General features: G+C 34.7%; 1 protein-coding gene across 5 annotated transcripts; it reads left to right on the forward strand.

Annotated features, from left to right (window-relative positions):
• Nucleotides 1–1,065: 1,065 nt before the first annotated feature.
• LOC135204814 (carbohydrate sulfotransferase 10-like) lies at nt 1,066–23,268 on the forward strand. 5 transcript variants are annotated; one of them, XM_064235019.1, is made up of 7 exons: nt 1,066–1,310; nt 3,934–4,085; nt 14,719–14,827; nt 17,334–17,428; nt 19,818–19,920; nt 20,740–20,960; nt 22,209–23,267. In XM_064235019.1, the coding sequence occupies exons 4-7, from the start codon at nt 17,337–17,339 to the stop codon at nt 22,879–22,881; spliced, it is 1,089 nt and encodes a 362-aa protein (XP_064091089.1). In that variant the 5' UTR covers nt 1,066–1,310; nt 3,934–4,085; nt 14,719–14,827; nt 17,334–17,336; the 3' UTR covers nt 22,882–23,267. The 5 variants fall into 5 exon arrangements, with proteins under 5 accessions (XP_064091089.1, XP_064091100.1, XP_064091109.1 ...); XM_064235030.1 differs by lacking the exon at nt 14,719–14,827 and having other exon boundaries at nt 22,209–23,268; XM_064235005.1 differs by lacking the exons at nt 1,066–1,310; nt 3,934–4,085 and adding an exon at nt 14,220–14,558 and having other exon boundaries at nt 22,209–23,268.
• Nucleotides 23,269–24,720: the final 1,452 nt, after the last annotated feature.

The raw sequence follows: 24,720 nt of genomic DNA on the forward strand, positions 1-24,720 counted from the left end.
ATCAATTGTTAGTGTATTTTTATCTATGTGTGAAGTTTCGGTTTTCATTTTAACTAGTTTCTAAATAATTTTTAGATTATTTTCAAATCAATTTAATTTATATTAGTCATTATTTCTGCTGAATGCGAAACGCGTCGGAATAAAGTGTAAAATACTTCGCCATGTTTCTTCCTGCTCCTGCTCCCTGTGTATATATATATATATATATCGTATATACGTATATATATATATATATATATATATATATATATATATATATATATATATATATATATATATCCTTAAATCCAACTGAAAATGTAGAATATAGTACTACAAAAGTTCTTGTCCCAAGTCCCCAATTTTTCACTCACCTTTCTACCTTGGATTTGAAGATATTCCTAAGCACGTGTTCCTTCGTGCTACATTATATATATATATATATATATATATATATTATACATATATATATATATATATCATATATATATATATATATATATATATATATATATATATATTATATATTGCTATTTCAAAATGCATATATCCCCTCTTAGACTGTATAAAATGTTATGTAGAGTTTGGCAACATTTTTTCAGATCCCTAGCTAGCTTAGAATTAGGATGTCTTAAAATGTGTGTTCAGATTTTGCATAACATAATGTAAAAGAATATATAACGTAGAATGTAGAAAGAGAGAGATTTTCTTTGTCCATTCGAAGCTAGAGTTGTTTCCCTATTATGTCAACGCCTTGCGATAAGAGACCCCGAAATTTCTGCTTTGCTTTCCTAATCTGTCAACACGTTTGATTAGAGACCTCGAGGTCTTCGTTGTGTTTTGGGAATTCTGTCTTCACGTATGATAGGAACTTTTGCTCGATTTCTGTCTTGATCGGGTATGTGTCTTTGTTGAGCTGGTACGTACACGAATGTATACTTGTTTTGTACGTGTATTTCGTTGCTGAATGCCACGTGCAGATTTCACAGTTTTTTTGTAAAGTTGCATCATAATGGAAGCTTCTAGAAAGAATTATTGCCCAAAACGTTTTGTGTCATCTCCACTGCCCAGCTTCTGTAAGGAAGAGAATTTCATTGCATCTTAAAACCGCGTTCCATTCAGACATCTCCTTCTGTCTCTCTCTCTGTCTCTCTCTCTCTCTCTCTCTCTTTGCCTCGCCATAATTGATATTAACATAAAGTAAAATGGTCACTCGTAACTTTTAGATTTCAGATTTGATATTTCTTAGAGTTTATTTAGTATTATTTAGTGTTTTTGTGGAATCTGAACAAACATTGTGTGTAACGGCGCCTATACCAAGGTATACCAAGGTAAAGTGTGTTATATTTTTATTAGTTGCAACTAATGACTGATATCTAATGGTTATGATGGTTTGGTAAAAACTAATAACTATTGGTTATGATGGTTTAGAGAACTAATAACTAATGGTTACAATGGTTTGAGTGAAAAGATTTACATTTTTACACATTGCAAATTTTTGTGTTTTGTGTTTGTTTCATTTGAAGTGCATTTATCCATGTTCTTATTGAAGTGTTTATTTTTGTTGCATTTGTCCATTTTCTTATTGAAGTGTGTCTTTTTGTTTTATTTTCTGTGTGATTAATACTTTTTGCAATTTTGGTATTTTCCACATTTTTCTGTGTTTGCATTTGCATTCACAATTTAATTAACTTAGTTATTTTCATTACTTAATTGTTGCACATTTAATTGAATTAAACACTTGTGAATTAATTTGCACTTAGAATTCTTTTCAAGTTTTGTTGTTGTTTAGCACTTGTGAATTAATTTCAAATTTTCAATTATTGCCTAACACTTTTGAATTTTGATTGAATTAATTTTCTTGAATTTTGTGATAAATTAATTTTTATTTAATTCTACTTAATTGACTCAAGAATAATTAAACTTTGCTTTGTTTTCAAGTAACAGTAATTTTCCCTGATATTGTGAATTTCACTTATAAATTTTGAGTTTAATAATAAATTTTTGTATTTAAAATTTTTATAAGTGTTTTCTTTATTTTACATCAGTATTTAATTATGATTATATTGATGTTAGGTAAAAATATAGAGTGGTAATTGATTTGCTTTCCTTCAATTTACTTGAAGTGACTTAAAACCAGGGAATTACTTAAACTATTGAAATCAGGGAAATACTTAGACATTTAATTTGATTACTTACAAGATTACCCCACACCTGTTTTGATGAACTTAGTCTGATTTTCTGCAATACTGGTAAGTTGTTTAAGGGACCACTGTTGCCTTTAGAGTATTCAGTCGTTTAGTACCTGTGATGAGGGTTCAGGTGTCTGGCTGTTGTGAGGTAACAATTAATGAATAGTAAGTGTAGTAACCAGATACTTGGCACTTTGTCACAATATATATATATATATATATATATATATATATATATATATATATATATATATATATATATATATATATATATTATATATATATATCATAAACTCACCCTCTGGGTATACAATATATTCTTAAGATACCGTGGCCTGATATTTCAAGGCATAGAAAATAAATGTTTGTGTGTATGGGTACGATAGTTGGTCAGTAATATTGCACATCTCATCTTACACCTCCGAATATTAGTCCGCTAGCAGCCCAGTAATCTAAATGTACCCAAAAGTGTGTCCGTTCGTACGTATATATGCGTCTATCATGTCTAAAAATGAAAGAGATCGTACAAAATATATTTGAGCAGCGTTAGTTCTTCTCCTCGTGTTATTATACTCAGCTTGTTTTCATCATCGATTTTTTTTTATGCATAATTTCTTTCTAAAGTGTAGACTCGTACACTTGCTTCGTGAATGTAGCTACACCTGAGAAACCTCGACCTACACCTGCCAGAATCGAGAACACTTGTCAGAGTACCGCCTCAACTGGCTCTCCGCAGAATTTTAATGATTCTTATCTTACTCGGCTTTGACACTACTCTTTAACTGTCGAAGTAGACTTACAGAGAGGTAAAGCGTAATGAGAATGAGGGAAAGCGTGAGAGGGAAGAGAATTGGTGGATTGGCAGATAAGATAAACACCACCAAACGTTGATCTGGGAATATGGCTGACTCCTGAGGAGAGAGCAGTTGTACCTTCTTGTTTTTTATCCAGTTTTCTGATACACACGAAGTTTGTTTTCGTCATCCTGGTGGCTCTGGAATTCAGCACTTCTTCTTTGCTTCCGGATTCGACTACAAGGAGTTACAATGATTAGGATGTCTCAAAGACTTGGTAGTCCATCCTTAGAGGAGACATCGTGCGCTCACTTATCTCTCTAGGAGCAGGTTTTACTGTGCATTCACAGTGTCCTAATTTATGTCTAGAGAGAGAGAGAGAGTTACAAGGAGTTACAAGGATTAGGATGTCTCAAAGACTTGTTAGTCCATCCGAGGAGACATCGTTCTAGTGTGCATTCACTGTGTCCTAATGATTCTGTATAACTTTCTTTTAAACTCTTCCACACACACACACACACACACACACACACAGAGTCTCACACATTCCTAACATAGATAAGTTCAATGAAGGGAGATGAAGCAAAGATATTTCCTTTTCACCTTCACCAAACCTAACATATTCAACGTCGAAATCTCTGCACAAGACATCGGATGCGTGACTATGAATCAGAGATGTCGATTAGACGTACGTTTAAGCCTTTCCAAGTCGTGTGTGTATTTGCATATGTTATATGTGTTCACGCGTGTCTGCGTATGCCTCCTCCTTTGCTTGATTTATCTAAGAGAACTGCTAGCTTATACCAAATGTTGCTGTACACGTGGATTAAAAGATGCCCACATTCAGATTGTTTTAACAATATGTAGATACTCTCTCTTACGGAAATATAATTCGTAATTGTATACTATGTATTTGTATGTCTACGCTGAAATACAATATACACAAAACGTTATTCTCCCTCTTTCAGATTTAAGTTGTTCGTTGGACACCGCCATCTTGGAACGAGACTACAATTACATGCAACCTTCGCTTTTCCGAAGATTACTTACAAAAGCAGCAAGCTTAAGTCGCTTATCTTCGAGTCAGTAACCCTTTATAAAATGACACTTTTTATGCAAGGTACGTTGAAGATTTTTCATTCAAATGTAAGAGTCACTAGTCACCATTAGCCTAGTCACTCAATTGCATCTAATAACTGAACCGTAGATGTGCAAGTGTTGTTGCGAGGTTAATTAAGATTCTCCTCTTACTAAAGTCTCTCTCTGTCTGTCTGTCTGTCTCTCTCTCTCTCTCTCTCTCCTGGGAGGTTCGACAGCTCTGCCGTGAAATATTTACGCAGTATATCTGACGAAAGAGAGCTGTTTTCCAACTCTTTTCCCTTGTTTAAACGACAAATTTCTCTCTCGTCTCTCTCTCTCTGTGTCTCTCTCTCTCTCTCTCTGTTTTTTTTTTTTTGCTTTGTGAGACGTTCCTGCGCACAGTCTGATTAATCAACAGATATCACGCGTTTAATGTACATCTGGAAATCTAAAAATATCTAGAAGTGTTCGTGAACTGTCGGTGATAAGATTAGTGTGAAAAATAGTAGGATAAAGCATCTACTAAGTTAGTTTATCAAGTGAAACCCTACTGTAAATCAGATCAAGATGGCAGTAAGTTCCAACTGTGGTAAGAAATGGCGAAATTTAGCATGTCTAGCAGATTCGCAATACGATGAGGTAGCAGGAAGGGAGCTGGTATTTCTCATTTATGAGATCAACAACAGCCCTAACCAAAAAGATACAAAAGCATTCATAGACATATTAGAAGGATATGATCCTTCAAACTGGAACAAATCAACAGAAAACATCTTGAAAATAATTGAAGAAGTTCCAAATAAAATCCAAGTGGTCAAGAGATTCATAAAGAAAATTTACATCAATCACATATTCCGACAAAGAAAATGAATAAGGTGAAAATTGTGAATATCCTAATTGATGCAATAGGAAAAAGAATGCCAAAAGCATGCAATCTGTGTAAGGTGTGGTATAGCATAGTTAATCCACAAAACCTGATCAGAAAATGTTCTGCATGCAACATTTCAATGCATCCTCAATGTGCTGAAGTAATGCAAGATATGAGTAAGGATACCAGGATATTTTGCTCAACATGTCTATCATGGATAGACAATGTTATTAAATCAAGACTTAATGTACAAATAGTTGAGGATGAAGAAGAAGAGGAAGAGGAAGAAGAAGAAGAGGAAAATGGAAGAGAAGTAAACAAAACTGAAATGACAGAAAAAAATAAGGAAAACCAAAGAACAAGATAAAAGAATGATGCAGAGATACTCATTGATACTACATATGAGGCACTCAAGCAGCATACATACGAAGAAATAAATTACGACATGACAACACAAATAAATTCCCGAAGAGGCTCTACCCAGAACTGCACACTGATTGGGGAATGAGGAAAAAAAATAAAAAGACAAGAAAGACAAAGTCTGCACCCTTTTGAAAAGAGGGAATTGCAGATTCGGAGAAAGATGTTACTACCTACATCCCAAGGTATGTCACAACTATGAAATCTATGGTAGATGTGCATACCTAGACGGCTATGGGGATGATTGCAGATATCTACATCCAAAAATATGCAAAAACCTAAAAGAAGGAAAAGGATGTAAGTTCGACAAAAAATGTAAATATATGCACCCTGTAGCCATGAATCAAAATCAATTAAATAGTCAATCAAATAATAAAATCCAAAATAAGAAAGAAACAAATAAAGAGAGGAACAAAGAATATCAGGTGAAGGAAAAAATCAAGCCATCACTGCGATATGGAGTGTCAGCAAAGAATTTCCAAGCATCAGCTTCAAGAAACAGCCCAAGATACAGCTCAAGAGATAAATACTGTATATACGATGCAAGAGGATATTGAAGATACGGAGAAAATTGCAGATTCAGACACAAAATGAATAATTATGATAAAGGAAGATCAAATATTATGGAAAAGTTGGATTTTTTAATGTCAGAATTTCTGGAAATGAAGAAAAGAACAACATACCAGAACAGGAAAGAGACGTGGGAAAATCCTTATTATTACCCATATTAAATGAAGGAGAAAACACACAAACCATCATTGTGATGAATGCGCAGGGTTTAGTTACGAGTAACTCAAAAAGAAAAATAGAGTACTTAGAAGAACTAAACCCAAATTGAAAAGAAAATAGATATAATGAATATAAGTGGAAACCTGGTATTCTCAAGAGACTGGGAATGACGATCAAATAAAAGGGTTCCAAACTTATAGATCAGATAGAAAAAATGGGAATCAAGGGAACTGCGATATATGGGAAAGACAAAAAAACAAGGAAAAATATATGAGAAATATAGTAACTCAGAATGTGAACTAATAGCTATAGAATTTGAATCTGACCCCTAATACTAAAGAGTTTGACACAATAAAAAATAGAAAATTGGATGATATATGTAGAAATCACAAGGACTGGACTATTCTCCTATCCGGAGATTTTTATCTTTCCTTTCGTAGACTGGAAAGAACGAATAGGAGATTGTAGTTGTATTTATACATATAAAAAAGAGAGTAATAGTAGTGCAGAAGATAAGAGGCAATTCGAAAAGCTATTAGATATTTTACTAGAATACAATATTCAACAAATAAATCACATGCCAACAAGAAAGGAAAATACTTTTGACTTAGTATTTGTGAACGAGATGAATTATGTTAAAGAAATAATAGTTTATAATGCGAGTATTTCAGACCATAATGTCATAGAATTAACAGTCCATTCCAAAGCAAGTGAAAACAGAGATAAGCAAGAAATGAAAAAGTGGGAAGGATATGGAAAATACAACTTCTACAGTAAAAATATAAAATTTTCAGAATAAATGAAGAATTAAACAAAGATTGGGATAACATTTTCGTAAGTGATAATATAAAGGTAAACTACGCGGAGATATTATATAAATATTAGAGAAAATAGTGGATAAATATATACCGAAGAAGAAAAGTAAACATCAGTCATGCATACCAAGAGACAGAAGGATCTTATTCCAGAAAATCAGAGTGGAAAAAAGGTCTTGCAAAAGAAAAAAATGCATGGAAAGTGATCGAACTGAAAAGTAAGATAGAAAATAAAATGCAGAACAAAAGATTATACAATTAAAAGAAAATGAAAAACAGGACTTGAAAGAAAAAACCCTAGTAAATATCAAGCAAAACCCCAAACTATTGTACTCGTATGCAAAAAAGATGAATAAAAGAAGAATAGAAATAGGCCCTCTAAGAATTGAAGGGAGATTAACGAATGAAAAAAAAAGGAATATGCAATATATCGGCAGAACGATATAAGAGAGAATTCACCCCTAGAATTGATAATGAAGATAATGATATAGAAGTAAGGGATGAAAATAGTGAATATTTAGCAGACATAGATATTAATGAAGCTGATATTGTGCAGGCTATTAATAAATTAAAAATGGAGCTGCAGCAGGGCCTGATGGTGTCCCTGCTATTTTGTTAAAGAAAGTAGTTCATTCTATCGCAAAGCCACTTGCAATATTATCAAGACAAAGTGTAGATACAGGCAAGATTTATGATGAGCACAAATTAGCATATATTACCCCTACTTTCAAAAGTGGATCAAGACTAGAGGCAAGTAATTATAGGCTGTGAGTCTAACATCACATATTATGAAAGTGTATGAAAGGGTAATAAAGAAAAATATTATGAAACATTCATAAAAAATAATTTGTTTAATATACAACATGATTTCATACCTGGAAAAAGTACACAAACCCAACTGTTAGTCCACCGTAAGAACATATACAAAAATATGAAAAGCGAAAATGAAACAGATGTGGTTTATCTAGACTTTGCAAAAGCTTTTGACAAGGTAGATCATAATATATTAGCGATGAAAATGAGAAAACATAATATAGTGGATAAAGTAGGAAGATGGTAACAGAAAACACAGATAGTTATTGCAAACGATGAGAATCGGATGAAGCTAAGGTAATATCCGGTGTGCCATCAAGGTACGGTGTTAGCTGCAATACTGTTTGTTATTATGATGGCAGACAGACAGTCTGTTTAATGACTCGGTAGTGAGTAGTTTCGCCGATGACACAAGAATAAGTAGAGAAATTACTTGTGATGAAGATAGGAACGCGCCACAAAGAGACCTTAACGAAGTATATGATTGGGCAGAGGTAAATAGGATGGTATTTAACTCTGATAAATTTGAATCAATAAATTATGGAGACAGAGAAGGAAAGCTATATGCATATAGGGGACCTAATAATGAGACAATCACAAATAAGGAAGCAGTTGAAGACCTTGGTGTGATGATGATAGGAAACGTGTTATGCAATGATCAAATAGCAATTCTATTGGCAAAATGTAAAGCAAAAATGGGAATGTTGTTACGGCACTTCAAAACAGAAAAACTGAACACATGATTATGCTTTATAAAACATATGTTCGTAGTCCACTTGAATATTGCAATATGATATGGTACCCACACTATCAAAAGGATATTGTACAAATAGAGTGTACAAAGGTCCTTTACAGCTAGAATAGAAGTTAAGGATCTTGACTACTGGGAAAGACTACAATCCTTAAAATTATATAGTCTAGAAAGGAGAAGAGAACGCTACATGATAATTCAGGCATGGAAACAGATAGAAGGAATAGCCGGAAACATCATGGAGCTAAAAATATCAGAAAGAGCAAGCAGAGGTAGATTAATAGTGCCCAAAACTATACCAGGAAAAATAAGGGAAGGCACAACAGGACATTAATCCACTACGCACCAGCATCGATAATGCAGCGTCTATTCAATGCGTTGCCAGCTCATCTGAGGAATATATCAGGAGTGAGCGTAGATGTGTTTAGGAATAAGCTCGACAAATATCTAAGCTGCATCCCAGACCATCCAAGATTGGAAGATGCAAAATATACCGTAAGATGCACTAGCAACCCTCTGGTAGACATTAGAGGTGCCTCACACTGAGGGACCTGGGGCAACTCGAACAATATGTAAGGTCTGTAAAGTAAGGTCTGGGGGGGTTCGTCAGCTCCGTCATGAAAGATTTACGTAGCATCTCTGACGAAAGCGAGCTGTTTTCCTTCACTTTTCCATTGTTTAAACGACAAATTTCTCTCTCTCTCTCTCTCTCTCTCTCTCTCTCTCTCTCTCTCCTGGGGGTGTTCGTCAGCTCTGCCCTGAAAGATTTACGTAGCATCACTGACGAAAGCGAGCTGTTTTCCAATGTTTTTTCCATTGTTTAAACGACGAATTTATCAACCTGACTCTTAAATACCCCCATCACATAGTATAGATACAAACAATTAAATAAATATATAGATAAATAAATGAATAAATAAATCATTAAAGTGTGTCCATAACATGAGGAGAAGAGAGGTAAAGCCGTAGAATATCAGAGTGGTTGGAGATGAAGAGAATAGTATACTAGAGTTAGCAACATGCGACTATGAATATCGATGGTGAACATCTGAGATTCACTGTAGTATAGAGCAAGTTGATAATGATGATGATAACGATCTAGGAATATATGTCAAAAGGAAGGCATGGGAAAAACGAAACCTGGTTTAAGTTTCATAGTACTATAATTTTTGTGTGCTGAATTTGCAGAAAGGTTCGACTCAAAAAATGTTAACATTATTGAACTTTAGAAATGGTTTGAATGGAGCGTAAGGATTGTATGGGTAAAGATGGCTGAATGTTATATGTTGTAGAATGATCATAAAATCACGAAATGATGACTAAGCAATGAAAGACAAAAATATTGCGATGGTCATTATGTCCGTTTGACATTTGAACTTACTGCTTATAGTACTAGTTAAACATTACTGCTTATAGTACTAGTACTACCATTTACAGTTTTATCATTTTCACAGACGTCATTTTCTTTTCGTTTCGCTTTTTATTCACTTTAATTTACGTTTCCCCATATATCCTTCGAACGGACAAGTGTTCAGAGTGCTGAATTTCCACATTTTTGCTGATTTTGGCGTTCTGTTACGCCATTACATGTCAGTAAGGCCCAGGTTCTTGAAATGATGGTTGGAAATATCGTCTTTCGAATCTCTTCTCTTTTTTATTGATTCTGTAAACTTAATAAAACCTGGTGTCCGATGAACGCGTGTATTTGAAGTTGCAGTAGTTCATCCTTACCTGCGTTTAGGGACGAAGTGCTTCACATCAATGGCTGGTATACTCAGGTAATCAAAGACTATATTACTTATGTATATATATATATATATATATATCATATCATATATAATTTATTGTTAAGGTCTAGAGCAGGGTGTTCATAAAGTCCCAGTACCATTACGAGTATTTATTGCTCAGAAACCATATAACATAGAGTAGTGCAGTTTTCTTGTAGAATGAAGTGCTCTGAATGTAAACTTGAGGAAATGTAGAACATTCTACAAAAAAATGCATTACTCTATGTTATATGGTTTTTGAGCAATAAAGACTTGTAATGGTACTGGGACTTTATGGACACCCTGTATGAGCGATAGATTGTTGTGATCAAGTTCACTGCCAGACTATCAGTTTACCAAACACGAGCCCATCCGTTTGTAACCCAGTAGCGGGGTAGGGCCGTCAGTGCACCTCACAGGGCGCACTGTAGGCATTACTAAATGTTATGCTGTAACAGCTTTCATGCCCTTTCCTGTAATTTCAAATTATCTTTCTTCCATCTTGCCACCCACCCTCTCCTAACAATGATTTCAAAGTGCAACCGCCTTGAGGTTTTCCTCCTGTTACGCTTTTCAAACCTATCTATTCTCAATTTGCATAGGTATCAGTGCTTGGCCTTTGGCCTGAACTCTATATTCTATTCCATTCCATTCCATCCACTTGTAAATGGCTGCAAGCATTTATTGCAGTTAAGAATTGTTACGGTTGAGAAAAATGCTAAACAACTAGTACTACCAGCCCCTACATGTATAATGTGAATTTACCGCTTACAACTAAGTCTCTCTCTCTCTCTCTCTCTCTCTCTCTCTCTCGTCTCTCTCTCTCTCTCTCTCTCTCTATATATATATATATATATATATATATATATATATATATATATATATATATATATATATATATCGATGGATGGATGGATATAGGTATAAGATGTTCACACACACGCGGAGTAACTATATTTCACTTTCCTGTCTCGTATTAGACTGCATTACAGTAATGCCTGTTGATTTGAAGGTACTGTACATCTTACATATAATAGTCTGCAATTACCATTTTACATCGTGACTAGTATGAAATGAAATAGATATAACTTCGATTTATTATTCATTTTAATTGCCAATACCTTGACAATCAATAACTTACGTAAATAACCTTATGTAAGTACCGCGTCCCGCTCTTTCTCTTCATTCGTCAAAGGTCATCATCATCATCATCAGAAACCACACCAAACAAACTCACTTTCGTAACAGATGAAAATGAGTTTCTAATTAGGTGAAAATGACAGCCAGGGTAATCGTTCCTTCCTTGAGACCTTCAAGTGAGTGACCAGTTGGACAACTTTCTCCCTCCCTGTTGTGTCAAAAATCATGGCTCTCCGTATTATGCAGTTCAGTGACTCTCTCTCTCTCTCTCTCTCTCTCTCTCTTATCTTCGCTTCTTCTTCTCTTCTCTCTCCTTCTCTTCTTCTTCTTCTTCTTCTTCCTTCTTCTTCTTCTTGTATGTTGAGGATTATCCCTTCTTCTTCTTCTTTTATGTTGAGGATTATCCACTTTTTCCTACACTATTCTCGAAGAAGATGAAGATCTTCGATGCAGATAGTACTATGTCAAGAAGAATTCTTGAGAAGTTTCGCTTTCTGTCGTCATTAACGGTCTGTAAACACGCATGCACACATACAAACACGTACACATACACACACAACACAACACACACACACACACACACACACAAACATACAAGCAAACGCACATACTAACAAACAAACAGAGACACACAAGGACGGTCGAAGACTCGGCTGACCTTTTAGATTCGTCATCGCGGATAGAAACGACACAAACTAGATGTCTTGTCGAGAACCTGACTTTTTTTACCTTAAGATTCTCGTCTTTTATTAAACATTCACTCTTTTTCCTTTGCCTCTCTCTCGTCAAATCTCTTAATTCAGGAATCCACTCTTTCAGTCAGGGGATCTAAAAACAGCTTGAGAGGTTTATATATAAAATATCCGAAACATTCGCTTATACATTACGTTTTCTTGGTCTGCAGAAATATTACCACTTTAGTCGACACTATTCAGTGATTCACCAAAAAATTGGGATACTGATATTTGATGATTAGCTTTCCTCTCTCTCTCTCTCTCTCTCTCTCTCTCTCTCTCTCTCTCTCTCTCTCTCTCTCTCTCTCTCTCTCTCTCTCTCTCTCCTCATTCACCTCTTCTCGTTCCTCCCACTACGTGCGCGCTTGGCAAGGGTGGCTATACTCCTCTTCTCTCTCTCTCTCTCTCTCCCTCTCTCTCTCTTTCTCATTTTTTGACTTATTCTCTTCTTCCCAATGTTAAAACTTCGACCCTGACTGTCATACCTCGGTTATTATTGCATTTTCTTTGCTTGTCTGTTTGTGAAGAAAAAACATTAGAAGTGGAATTTTTATTTACCAATATTTTACCATAAAAGGTGGGTCCTTGAGACTGGCAACAATTGACAACGTATTTGGGAAAGCTATGAATAGCTTTTGTCGATGGTTGGCTAAGGGACTATCTCTGTTGCCTTTGGCGGGTGACAGCTTAATTCGATAGCAGGCAAGCAAGCAAGCATTTTTGTGTCTTTGCCAGCCCCATACCAAGATGTTGCTAAAAAAAAAAAAGTAAAAAAAAGCGAGTTCGAGTACAAATGTATGATTATTGAATATCCCGGATTAAGATCCAATTTGTACTACATTTTGTATTATATATTCAATTTGACAAATACCGTGTTTTCTTAAACATGATCCGCCCATTTGACGTTTTAATAGCCAATTTCAGTTCAGAAAAGAAGTCAGTGATACGAAGAAAAAAGAAAAATCTATTCAAAATAAACGCGGCTGAAATAGCCATTATTTTCAATAAAACCTGTGTTAATTAAGGTCTTTTCCCAGCATATTATTATTGTTATTATTATTATTATTATTATTATTATTATTATTATTATTAGATAAAACTATGACTGACTGAGACCACAAAATCAGGTCCTATAACACACATTCATTTTTCTTTATTCATTCATGTCGTTATCTACTTCATATTCACACTAGTTTCTTGCTTCTCCTCACGTTCAGTCCACTTAAATATCACTAACGCCTAACGAAACCTTCAAGTTGATTTCATCATAATCAAGTCTATATTCTTTTCTATATTCTTTTTTTTTTAATTATTTCATCTTCCTCTGCTTTGACCGTTTTCAGAAACACGACTTTGCCTGTATCGTAAAATGTTTGCTCGTGTTTCGGTAAAGAGATGGTGTTGGTGAACTGCAAATCTGCGTTATAAATTATATCGATAGTTATTTATGACTGCAGTTATATAAAATTGATCTTTAAAGAACGAAGAGAGAGAGAGAGAGAGAGAGAGAGAGAGAGAGAGAGAGAGAGAGAGAGAGAGAGGAATGGTCGTATAAAGCGTGCAGAGACTCGTCCACCTCTGCTATCTAATACTGAGAGAGAGAGAGAGAGAGAGAGAGAGAGAGAGAGAGAGAGTCAGGCGATCACGAACCCTTGCCACCTAATACCAGAGAGAGAGAGAGAGAGAGAGAGACGCGACGAGGGACAGTGTGGGGAGCGGGGTTTGGGGGGAGGGTGGGGTGGTGCAAGTTTGGGGCTCCCGGCTAAGTAAATGGAAAGAGAGACTAGCAGGAGTTTCACTGTCAGTTGCTTGTTGACATTTTCTATTCGTATTTAGCTCTATAAGATCAGCCTTTGTTATATATATATATATATATATATATATATATATATATATTTATATATATTACAATGATAATATATATATATAATATATCTATATATATATATATATATAGTTATATATAATATATCTATATATATATATACATATATATATATATATATATATATATATATATAGTATGTAATATATATATATATAATATATTATATAATATAATATATATATATTCCAACTGCATACGTTGTGAAACAATCAAGTAATGAAAAGAAATAAATGTTTCTTTGTCATCTCACCACTGAAATAGTACCACAAATGACAGAGAGAGAGAGAGAGAGAGAGAGAGAGAGAGAGAGAGAGATTTGCAAATACGGGATTCTCAGACTGTAAGATTTAGACCGATGTTGTGGCTAGTACCCTTCAGAATGCACAAAAATTCATACTTAGCAAGCTTAAAAGACCGTAAGCCTGCAAAGCAAGGTTCGTGAGGAAGTGAAGGCAGTAAAAAAGATAAAACCGGTGCAGGGAGAGAATGCCAAAATCCCTGAATAGAAAGGGGGACCCCCCCCCCCAACCCCGGGCCCATCGGCTGAGGATTATAAATTTCACGCAACGAAAATGTGGGAAGAAGCATTTTTGTAAGCATCATTAATTCCGAGTTAATGTCGTGCACGTGGGCTTCCTGGCAAATATCAGGCAATAAAATTATTCACGGATATATTTTGTTCATTTCTAATGATAAAATCATAACATTTATTTATTTATTTATTTATTATATTTTTTTTTCCTGGCGATTAGGAAGAGATGGCGAAAGGTAGCTCTAACGACTGTGGTTTTTGTGCTGACCACTGTGGTGATTCTCGGGAGATTTCCAGTAGTGTTTCTCAAGTCCAACACCGCATCGCTGGTAAGCATTCTCTCTCTCTCTCTCTCTCTCTCTCTCTCTCTCTCTCTCTCTCTCTGATTTGCTTGTTTACTTTCCTCGTAACATGATATAAGACAAAAGAAAAATTATTACTGTTATTAAGCAGAAATGAGAGTTACAGATTTTTGTTTTAATTATGGAATTTCCTTCATAAATATATATATATAAAATTTTGTATCAAACTTTGCAGTGGTATTTAACATGTCCATGAACTTGCACCAGATGGAAAATGTCAGAGGAATGATTATTGTTTTTGTATGAAATTTAAGTCAGTCCATATAAACCTGTTACGAGAAAGCTCTTTATTGATCTAATTCATTATGAAATTATTCTCGCGTCTAGATAATTTTTTAAAGCATTTCGTGATAACATGACCTAGGAAACGCCCATTTCGTATGTGCAGTGTGTGTGTGTGTGTGTGTGTGTAAGCATGCGAGCATGCAGTGTGTGAGTTGCTGGTACACACACACACACACACACACACCCTGGTGTACCAGCAAACTAGATTACCAGAGAAATCGATCATACATTTTTATGGCTTCTGCAAAATACCCAGCTTCACGGGTTGTTGTTTACGATTCACGCAGAGAGCATAGTTGCGTTCGATATATTGATATATATATATATATATATATATATATATATATATATATATATATATATATATAATATATATATATATACATATATAGATTATTTTATTCGTGCAGATTTGTTTTATAGGTGCACAGTAATGTTCTAGTCATACACGTTTGTTTTATAAGTGTACAATATAATGTTCTTTTCATACACGTTTGTTTTATAAGTGTACAATAAAATGTTTTATCCATACATGTTTGTTTTATAAGTGTACAGTAATGTTTTATTCATACACGTTTGTTTTGTAAGTGTACAGTAATGTTCTATTCATACACGTTTGTTTTATAAGTGTACAATATAATGTTCTATTCATACACGTTTGTTTTATAAGTGTACAGTAATGTTTTATTCATACACGTTTGTTTTATAAGTGTACAGTAATGTTCTATTCATACACGTTTGTTTTATAAGTATAGTATATAATGTTCTACTCATACACGTTTGTTTTATAAGTGTACAGCAATGTTTTATTCATACACGTTTGTTTTGTAAGTGTACAGTAATGTTTTCTATTCATACACGTTTGTTTTATAAGTGAACAGTAATGTTTTATCTTTTTGTTTATTTTTTTAAACTAATTGACTTTATAAATGTATTCTATTTAACATAGTAAATTGTCTTGAAAAATAATAATAATAATTAATAGGTTCAATAGTGTATACGTTTTCGTTGTTCATACATTGCCGTATGTATTAAATGTTGCTCTATTCATGTATATACACACATATATAATGTGTTTATGCATGTCCGTATTCGGGCATTCATACTTACCTTATTCCTTGTGCTTGTGCGTTCGTATAGAGAGAAGGATACATGTGCTGAGAGAGAGAGAGAGAGAGAGAGAGAGAGAGAGAGAGAGAGAGAGAGAGAGAGAGAGATAAAACCACTGACGCACGTACTCGAGTTGATAATCTGTAGACCGATATGGCTCACGACACCTGCCAACAAACCGGTTCAATATTATCATCTGTACCGAGATAGATATTATTATATTCCGCCAAAATTGTTTTATACACCCCTCAAGAACCTGTTGTGACCCCACAAACAATTGTAATTCACCCTCCTTGATTCGGCTAAACCAAATAATGACCGTTAGCAACAAGCGATTAGTGGCCGTGTTGACGTAGTACTATGTCAAAACTCGGCCGAGAGCGTTTTCATTGTTTTCATCACGAATCCAGACCCAGAAGTTATCGTGTGAACTGTGAACACCTTTTGCTTATGCTTGGACACATACCCTCAAAGCAGGTCATGTGGTATACGTTATAATCTTATCGTCGCATGTAGGAAATAAACATACAGAAAGAGAGAGAGAGATGTATGTTTGTAAGTATGTATCTATATTAAACATTCACGCTCTCCCAAATAGTTATTCTTTGGTAATCCCTGTTCAGTTGATACCATTCAGATATCCTCATACAATCGTGAATCTGCCGATAAAATGATCTAATCAAAAAGAACTCAGCTCGGGGAATAGTCTGTACTCAGATAACCACAGTTTGTACGAACCGCTCTCGTATTTCATCTGTGATATCATGTGCAGGATCTCCGTAATGGAGCTGTGAACGCTCTATAATATCTTGCCTGTAGTAAATGTTACTAATACAAACAGTAAAGTAAATAAATATATAAAAAATAGACAAATATATAAGGTTTGGGGTGGCATGAGTCTAGCTTTCTGATATCCCTTATGGACTTATCTGCGGGGTGGACTGTCTGTCACTGAGTACACCCACAATATTTTGTCTCTGGTCTCTATTTAAAAACAAGATGATAAGGCAATGCTTGAGTCTGGCGTTGCTGGGTGAGATAAGTATTAATGTGTTTTTATGCATCTTTCTCTCCTCAGCCTATGGCAGAGTTACGCCATCGCATGCTACAGAGGACGAGGCTGGTCAACACAACTTGCCATGAATACAAGAGCGAATTGCTTCATCACTATGCGTAAGTGTGTGTTAAAATCTCGAGGGACATTTGAGTTAGATCTCTAAAAGTTTATTCTCTTCTCTCTCTCTCTCTCTCTCTCTCTCTCTCTCTCTCTCTCTCTCTCTACAGCGCTTCGCAGTCTTAGACCTATATTTCATAACAATGACCGCCTTAGTTGCAAACCAACATCTAACTCTGCTAAACAACAAGGCCAATCACCCAGAAACATCTGAAAGAAGTATTCGCTGCTAATGCTAGTTTTGCAAACATTTGTTCAACATTTGTTTGGAGAATTTACACTGGAAGTGTTTCAACATCAACCAGTTGTCTTAGAATCGTTCAGGATTTCCTGTCCAACGCACCGAGTGTTGCTTTTCCCTCGTTTTATCCCGGTCAGTGAATTATAAATATATATATATATATATATATATATATATATATATATATATATATATATATATATATATATAGTCTATTGATACACTGACCGAAGAGGGAGAGAGAGAGAGAGAGAGAGAGAGGTAGTGCAGATATTCACTTTAGCTTCTTGGTAACAGCGCTAGGATGACGTTGCAACACCCATACCCTGTTCTGATTTTGAAAAACTGGACTTATATGTTTATAAAGTCATGTTTCAAATATTCTTTTAACAATATTTCACCTTATTTCATGGACAATGATTAGAGGAATGTAGTTAAACTTATTACCAATACTTTTCCGCTTAATACTGTCTAAGTGCAGTGTAGTGGTTGTGGTGTATAAAGAAACGGTTAATGTTTATATATTTATATATATATATATATATATATATATATATATATAACACGTGTTTTTAACGAAAGTAATTTTATCTATTCAAAATATACAGAAATAACTGTGATGCTATCGATAAAAATAATAATGACTTCGATATGTTATACAGTCACAACACAACAAGAGCAATGTTGACATGGTAATGATGACAAGGAACTTTATTGATTTTTCTATCGATAAAACGAACTTTGTTCGATGATACGATGACAAATGATCTAAGCACGAGTTCTCTAGCTGCGTTTAAGAGATGATAATATCTAAAGAAATGCTGTATATTTGTGATAGCCAAGAATATTTAAGGGTGAGTTTCCATCACTGACGTAATGGTCTTTTTTTTTTTTTTTAGTTTCTATGTATTATAAATTACGAGCTTTTGCACACTGACGTAAAGCAGAGTTAATATTGTTGCCAAAGAATTGACAAGATAATAGGTATTTCGGCTGCCACCCACTGAGACCTCTGTAGAAAAAATAAAAAGGTGTATATATGTGTGTGTGTTTGTATACTTATATATATAGTATGTATATAGAGAAGTATATTCAGTACTGTAAATATACATATCTATATATAGTATATGTGTTTATATATGCATATATAAATATATTTATATATACATGTATATAATTGTATATATAATACATGCACATGTACTATATATAAGTAGACACACACACACGCATGCATATATATATATATATATATATATATATATATATATATATATATATATATATATATATATATATATATATATATATATATATATATAAACATACATGCAACTGAATTCCTTCATCTGTCCTTACCTTCAGTGAGGAATGTTGTCATCTAAATATAGTACACTTGTTGTCACAAGCGTACAAATTGACTTAAGATAATACACCTCCTTAAATGTAGGCTTTACAATACGGTTATATAAACACTGTAGTCTAAGATCGTTCAGCAACATGTTTCATGAATAATGTAATCTAAGGATAAAAATAGTTTCTTGTTATTACCATTATTTTTTTTATTTACCGATATCTTGTTGAAATATAGCTACCATTATTTTTATTTTTGTAGATATTACCGTCTTTATCTCTTTTATTTTTCAGTTTTTTGAAATGACCTCTGGTAAAATCTCCTGTGCAAGACATTGCACTGCTTCAAAATTATTCTCTCTCTCTCTCTCTCTCTCTCTCTCTCTCTCTCTCTCTCTCTATCTCTCTCTTCTCTCCTTCTCTCTCTCTGTATCATATATACAAATTTATATATGTAAATCAATTAAACGTTATAAAGATATCAAAGTAGTGTATCAGCCTACAAGAAAGATGTCGATATTATTATTATTATTATTATTATTATTATTATTATTATTATTATTATTATTATTATTATTATTATTATTATTATATAGATCTACGTATATATGTAAATCAATTAAAATTTGTCATAAAGATATCAAAGTAGTGTATCAGTCTATTAGGAAGATGTACTTATCCCTGATTATTATTATTATTATTATTATTATTATTATTATTATTATTATTATTATTATTATTATTATTATTATTATTATTATTATTATTATCACTGCTCTGTTCTCTTCCCGAAGGCAGTGGCTGGGAGTGAGCGAATATTGGCAAAAGGTGGACCCATTATTATTCGTGAACCCGGATGTTCTCGTAAACAGAAGGCAGCGATTGGTCTGGTGCAAGGTGAGATGCTTATTACATTCGTCTTAATTCTCGTTTATTTACATTTTTTAAAAGTGTATTGTAATTAACTTTACTCTTCTTCTGTATCCTTGGTATTAACGCTTTCAAGTGGATGTAAAGTTATTATTTTTTTGTCTCGTTAATTATCGTCTTTTGTGAGTAATTAATTATTTATATTAACTTTTGAGTTTCTACGACTCACTGGATGCGCTTTTACCCTTTTACATTATTGCAATAGAGAGAGAGAAAGAGAGAGAGAGAGAGAGAGAGAGAGAATATCTGATTCATCGTTGTGGTAGTCTATGACCCCTGAGAGCCAACTGAGTGACTATTATTATTATTATTATTATTATTATTATTAAGGAAAGCATCAGGTGTAGCGTTGTATCAGGTTAAAAAAAACGTCAGAATTTCTCTCTCTCTCTCTCTCTCTCTCTCCTCTCCGAAATGCTTTGAAGACACTGTGACTTTCTTCTTCTTCTTCTTCTTCTTCTTCTTCTTCTTCTTAATAATAATAATAATAATAATAATAATAATAATAATAATAATAATAATAATAATAATCTTAGTGTATGCTGGAAGTAAACCCTCTTTTATTAAACATGTTTAAAAGAGAGTTTACTGGCAATAATAATAATAATAATAATAATAATAATAATAATAATAATAATAATAATAATAATAATAATAATAATAAAAATAATAATAATAACGTAAATGGAGATATCTTCCTCATACACATGAAAAACAATCCCGTTATTATTATTATTATCATTATTATTACAATTATTATCATTATACTCAATTTAAAGGATTTAGGCATTCCTTCAGGTTCCGAAGGTCGCCTCCACGTCCTTCGTCCACGCCCTCCTTCGGCTAAGCGGCGTGGGGCACCTCCTCGACGCCAGAGTCCACCGAAGTCATCTACACATGGTCCTTCGTCGTATGATGCCGCCTCCGAGGGCGGACGAGGACGTCAGGGGCTTCGCAGCTTTCATGGTGGTCAGGCATCCTTTCCAGAGAGTCCTTTCGGCTTATAGGTTGGTCCTGGAAAGTACGTTTTCGTCTCGTCTTTCTAATTAGTTCTCCTTTCTTCTGCGTCTGCGGTTTCCATTTTGTTATAACCTTTTTTTTCCATGCGATGAAGAAGAGCCACTGGTAACGTCCGTAGTATACGGTATATTGCAAATGTACCACTAAACAAATTGGACAGATGTCACGTCTATTCGTGGCTGTATTATTAAAAATAATGGCAAGTATTTGCGTTATTCTCCTATTTTTTTTAACAGATTTCCCTTTCCTGCGTGTGAAAGGTCACGCAGTAACTTATGCACAAGTCATACGTATTTTTATTTCTAAAATAAAAACCTCATCCCTATACGTAAGTGAATAACACACAATTGAAGACCTTTCGTCACTTAGGAAGGTCATGTTGGACACAATGAGAAACTACTGAACACTGATTTCTACTGATCCAGCTGTTATTATTATTCTTTTTCTTCTACCAACCTTCGTCTATCACTTTATGACCCGTCCTGGTACGTTGATACACAACATTGATGAAGGACAGTTTGTTCCCAAGAGATTAGTCCGTTATAAATTACGAAAGATGCCTGTTGTGGGGTTAAGTTTCTAAGGCATATTTGCTGAATCTTTGGGGCACGTGTAGACTTATACTTCGTGACAAAGATACAGGTCGATTTCTACTCTACTACTGTTAAGTCAAATTTACTTTATATATATATATATATATATATATATATATATATATATATATTATATATATATATCCTTGAGGACACTTCATCAATTTGGAAAGGTCCGAGAGAAATTGTCCTCAAATACATAATATATAAAACAAATTTTAATACAGACGACATGATCAGTTACCTGTTAAGTCAAAATTACGTCATTCTTATCCTTTCCTTTCCTTATGAAGATTATTTACCAGAGTCTGAATCTCTTCTGTAATCCTGCATTTCATTCAAATTCGAGCAGCTTTTATCTTGTTGTAACAAACGGCAATTGCAGATTAGACAGAAATGTGATTATTCATGCTGCTATGAAACTGATTGGGAAAGTAAATCTACTGTAGTATATGTCTGTTTGGTTTTGTTATTGAAAATATGTAAAGCAGAAAGCTTTCGATGTCTGTATATATTTTAAATAACAAAACAAAAAACGCATAGTACTACCGTGGATTTACTTTCCCAATGTTACTGACTCGTGTGAGTATGAGTTTTCTTTGGATTGAACTTATTCATAATTTCACTCTCTTGTCACCCTAGGGACAAATTCCTGGACAGGAGCGAAGGCAAGAAGTTCAGGAAATTCAAGGAGTTATACGGCCTCTCCATCATAGCCAAGCACAGGAAGAGCGAGCCACCGCCGGAGGAGGAGTACTATAGAGATGTCCCAACCTTCTGGGAATTCGTCCAGTACCTGATCTCGACTCCCGTCTGGGAGTACAACGAACACTGGCGTCCTTACTACCTCACCTGCTCGCCGTGTCACCACCACTACAACTTCATCTTGCATCTAGAAACATTGCAAGACGATGCGGAATACCTAGTCAACGCTACAGGGTTACCGGAGCTGGCCCCGTCCCACGTCCATGCCACGAGAGGCAAAGCCGTGCCCGAAATACTACTACTACTGCCCGGACAGAATGGGCACGACTCTAACGATAAAAACCAGCTGAACGGTGCGATGATTCAAAGGCAGGATCTGAAAAACGGGATGCGTCTAGCTGCGAAGGATCTGTTGTTTGATGTCCCGCCTCCAAAACGCCATCAGGAAGAAGAAGAAGAAGAAGCTGGAGACAGTCACGTAAACACCGAAGCGAAATTCTTCGCCAAAATCAAACGTCATCAGCTGATGGAACTTTACAACATTTTCCTTCTTGACTTTAAGATGTTCGGGTACGACTTATCGCCGTACGATGCCTATGTCTCCGATTAAAAAAATATGATAGTATCATTCATTGCTGAGAATATTCTCTCTCTCTCTCTCTCTCTCTCTCTCTCTCTCTCTCTCTCTCTCTCTCTCTCTCTCTCAGCAGGTCACGCTTACTTAATATTCTGGATACCTTGATATCCGAATACGGTATGAAGACAATTCTCTTACTTGCCGGGGTTCGATCCTGATGCTGACTTATAAAGAAGTACAAAGATATCCTTTAGTGAGTTTAATTTACCTCAAGTTGAAGAAATTCGGCCGATTACTACACGAGAATACTTGTAAACTTTCAAATTCATTTATCGTGATATGCAACTGGGTAAGCCATTACGTAGAAAGCCTTTGTTAATTCCCTAGTACAATATATTGCAAATGTATCACTAAATAAACAAATAGGAAATGTTACGTCTATTTGTGGCTGTATTATTAAAAATAATATCCGCATTTGCGTCATTCTCCTGTCTTGTAGATTTTCCGTTTCCTGTGTGAGAAATCACGCAGTAGCTTGTGCACAAGACACGTTTTTATTTCTATAAAATGAACACAAAAAACATCTCTATCCGTGAATGAATAAAACACAATTAGTCGACAGTCATTGCCACGAGACCTTTCGTCCATCAGAAAGGTCTAGCTGGAAAAAATGAGAAACTACTGCTGAACTGAACACTGATTTCCGCTGATCCATCTGTCGTTATTATCATGTGATTAACGGCAGCGACTATCGTGCACAGTATGCTACACAGAAAATGCTCTTCAATTAAAGTCAGTGTGATTAATGGTAAATGTAAGTCGTGTATTTGCATATATAATAATGTACGATATAATATATATATATATATATATATATATATATATATATATATATATATATTAGTCAGTGTGAATTTTGCATTGTTGCTTTCCATGTAATTTAATACAACAGCCATAAAGTGAACTTTCAGCTTATAGGAAAATTAAATGCTTTTGTCTCAGCAGTATGATAGAAAGATTTAGGACGTTGAGTGAGCTTTGTATTTTACAATTTAACCAGAGAGAGGAAGGCACGTAAAGGAACTGAGTTGGCAATAAGTAACTTCAGGAGAAAGTGGTTTACGCAAGAACTGGTTTTTGTATCCTAACATTGCGCTCATACATAAAAGCGTCAGATAAAACATGGCGACCTTTAGAGGCATTTAAACTTTACAAAACGATACCATATCTAGTTTCTGGAAACAATTTTCCCAGTTTAATGATTATAGTCATTTGAAATCGTTTATTATAAGCCGAGACGACACCAGTTCTCCAAACTAGATCTCGCAAGAGATTCCCGCAAATATCGGTTAAGTTTCCTGCAACTCGTGAATGGTATTTTTATTTTTCAGGGCGTGAGATTTTTAACGTAAATATCATCAGTACTGGAATGAGTCGAGCTTTATCACCGTCATGACTAATAAAGATGATATCGTATTATTATGCATGAAGAGTTTCCGGGTTAAATAAGAGTTTTAATACAAGCATTAACCCTCACGCTTCATAGAGTTATATAAAAGAAAGATTTGATAGGATACCGTTACGATACGCCCGCCATGATGGCTACGAATTCATCCCTGTAGACTTGTCATGGTGAAAATCAATATCATTTTAGACTTCCTCCTTTATATATTTCATTTTTATGTTTAGATGCTTCACCTAAGTATAAAAAATCATGAATTACAACGAGTTTTGTGGGTCCAGATCGCGTAGATATGAGCGGCGAAGTAGTGTTCGCCATCTCTATTTAATATGTATCTATGCGCGACCTCCTCCTCCCGCTCCGGTGGGAGAGGGGGCGTGGCTCCCCCGGCCCCAGGCCCGGGACAGGGG

The sequence above is a fragment of the Macrobrachium nipponense genome, chromosome 24 (assembly GCF_015104395.2).
Source record: "Macrobrachium nipponense isolate FS-2020 chromosome 24, ASM1510439v2, whole genome shotgun sequence".
NCBI lineage: Eukaryota > Metazoa > Arthropoda > Malacostraca > Decapoda > Palaemonidae > Macrobrachium > Macrobrachium nipponense.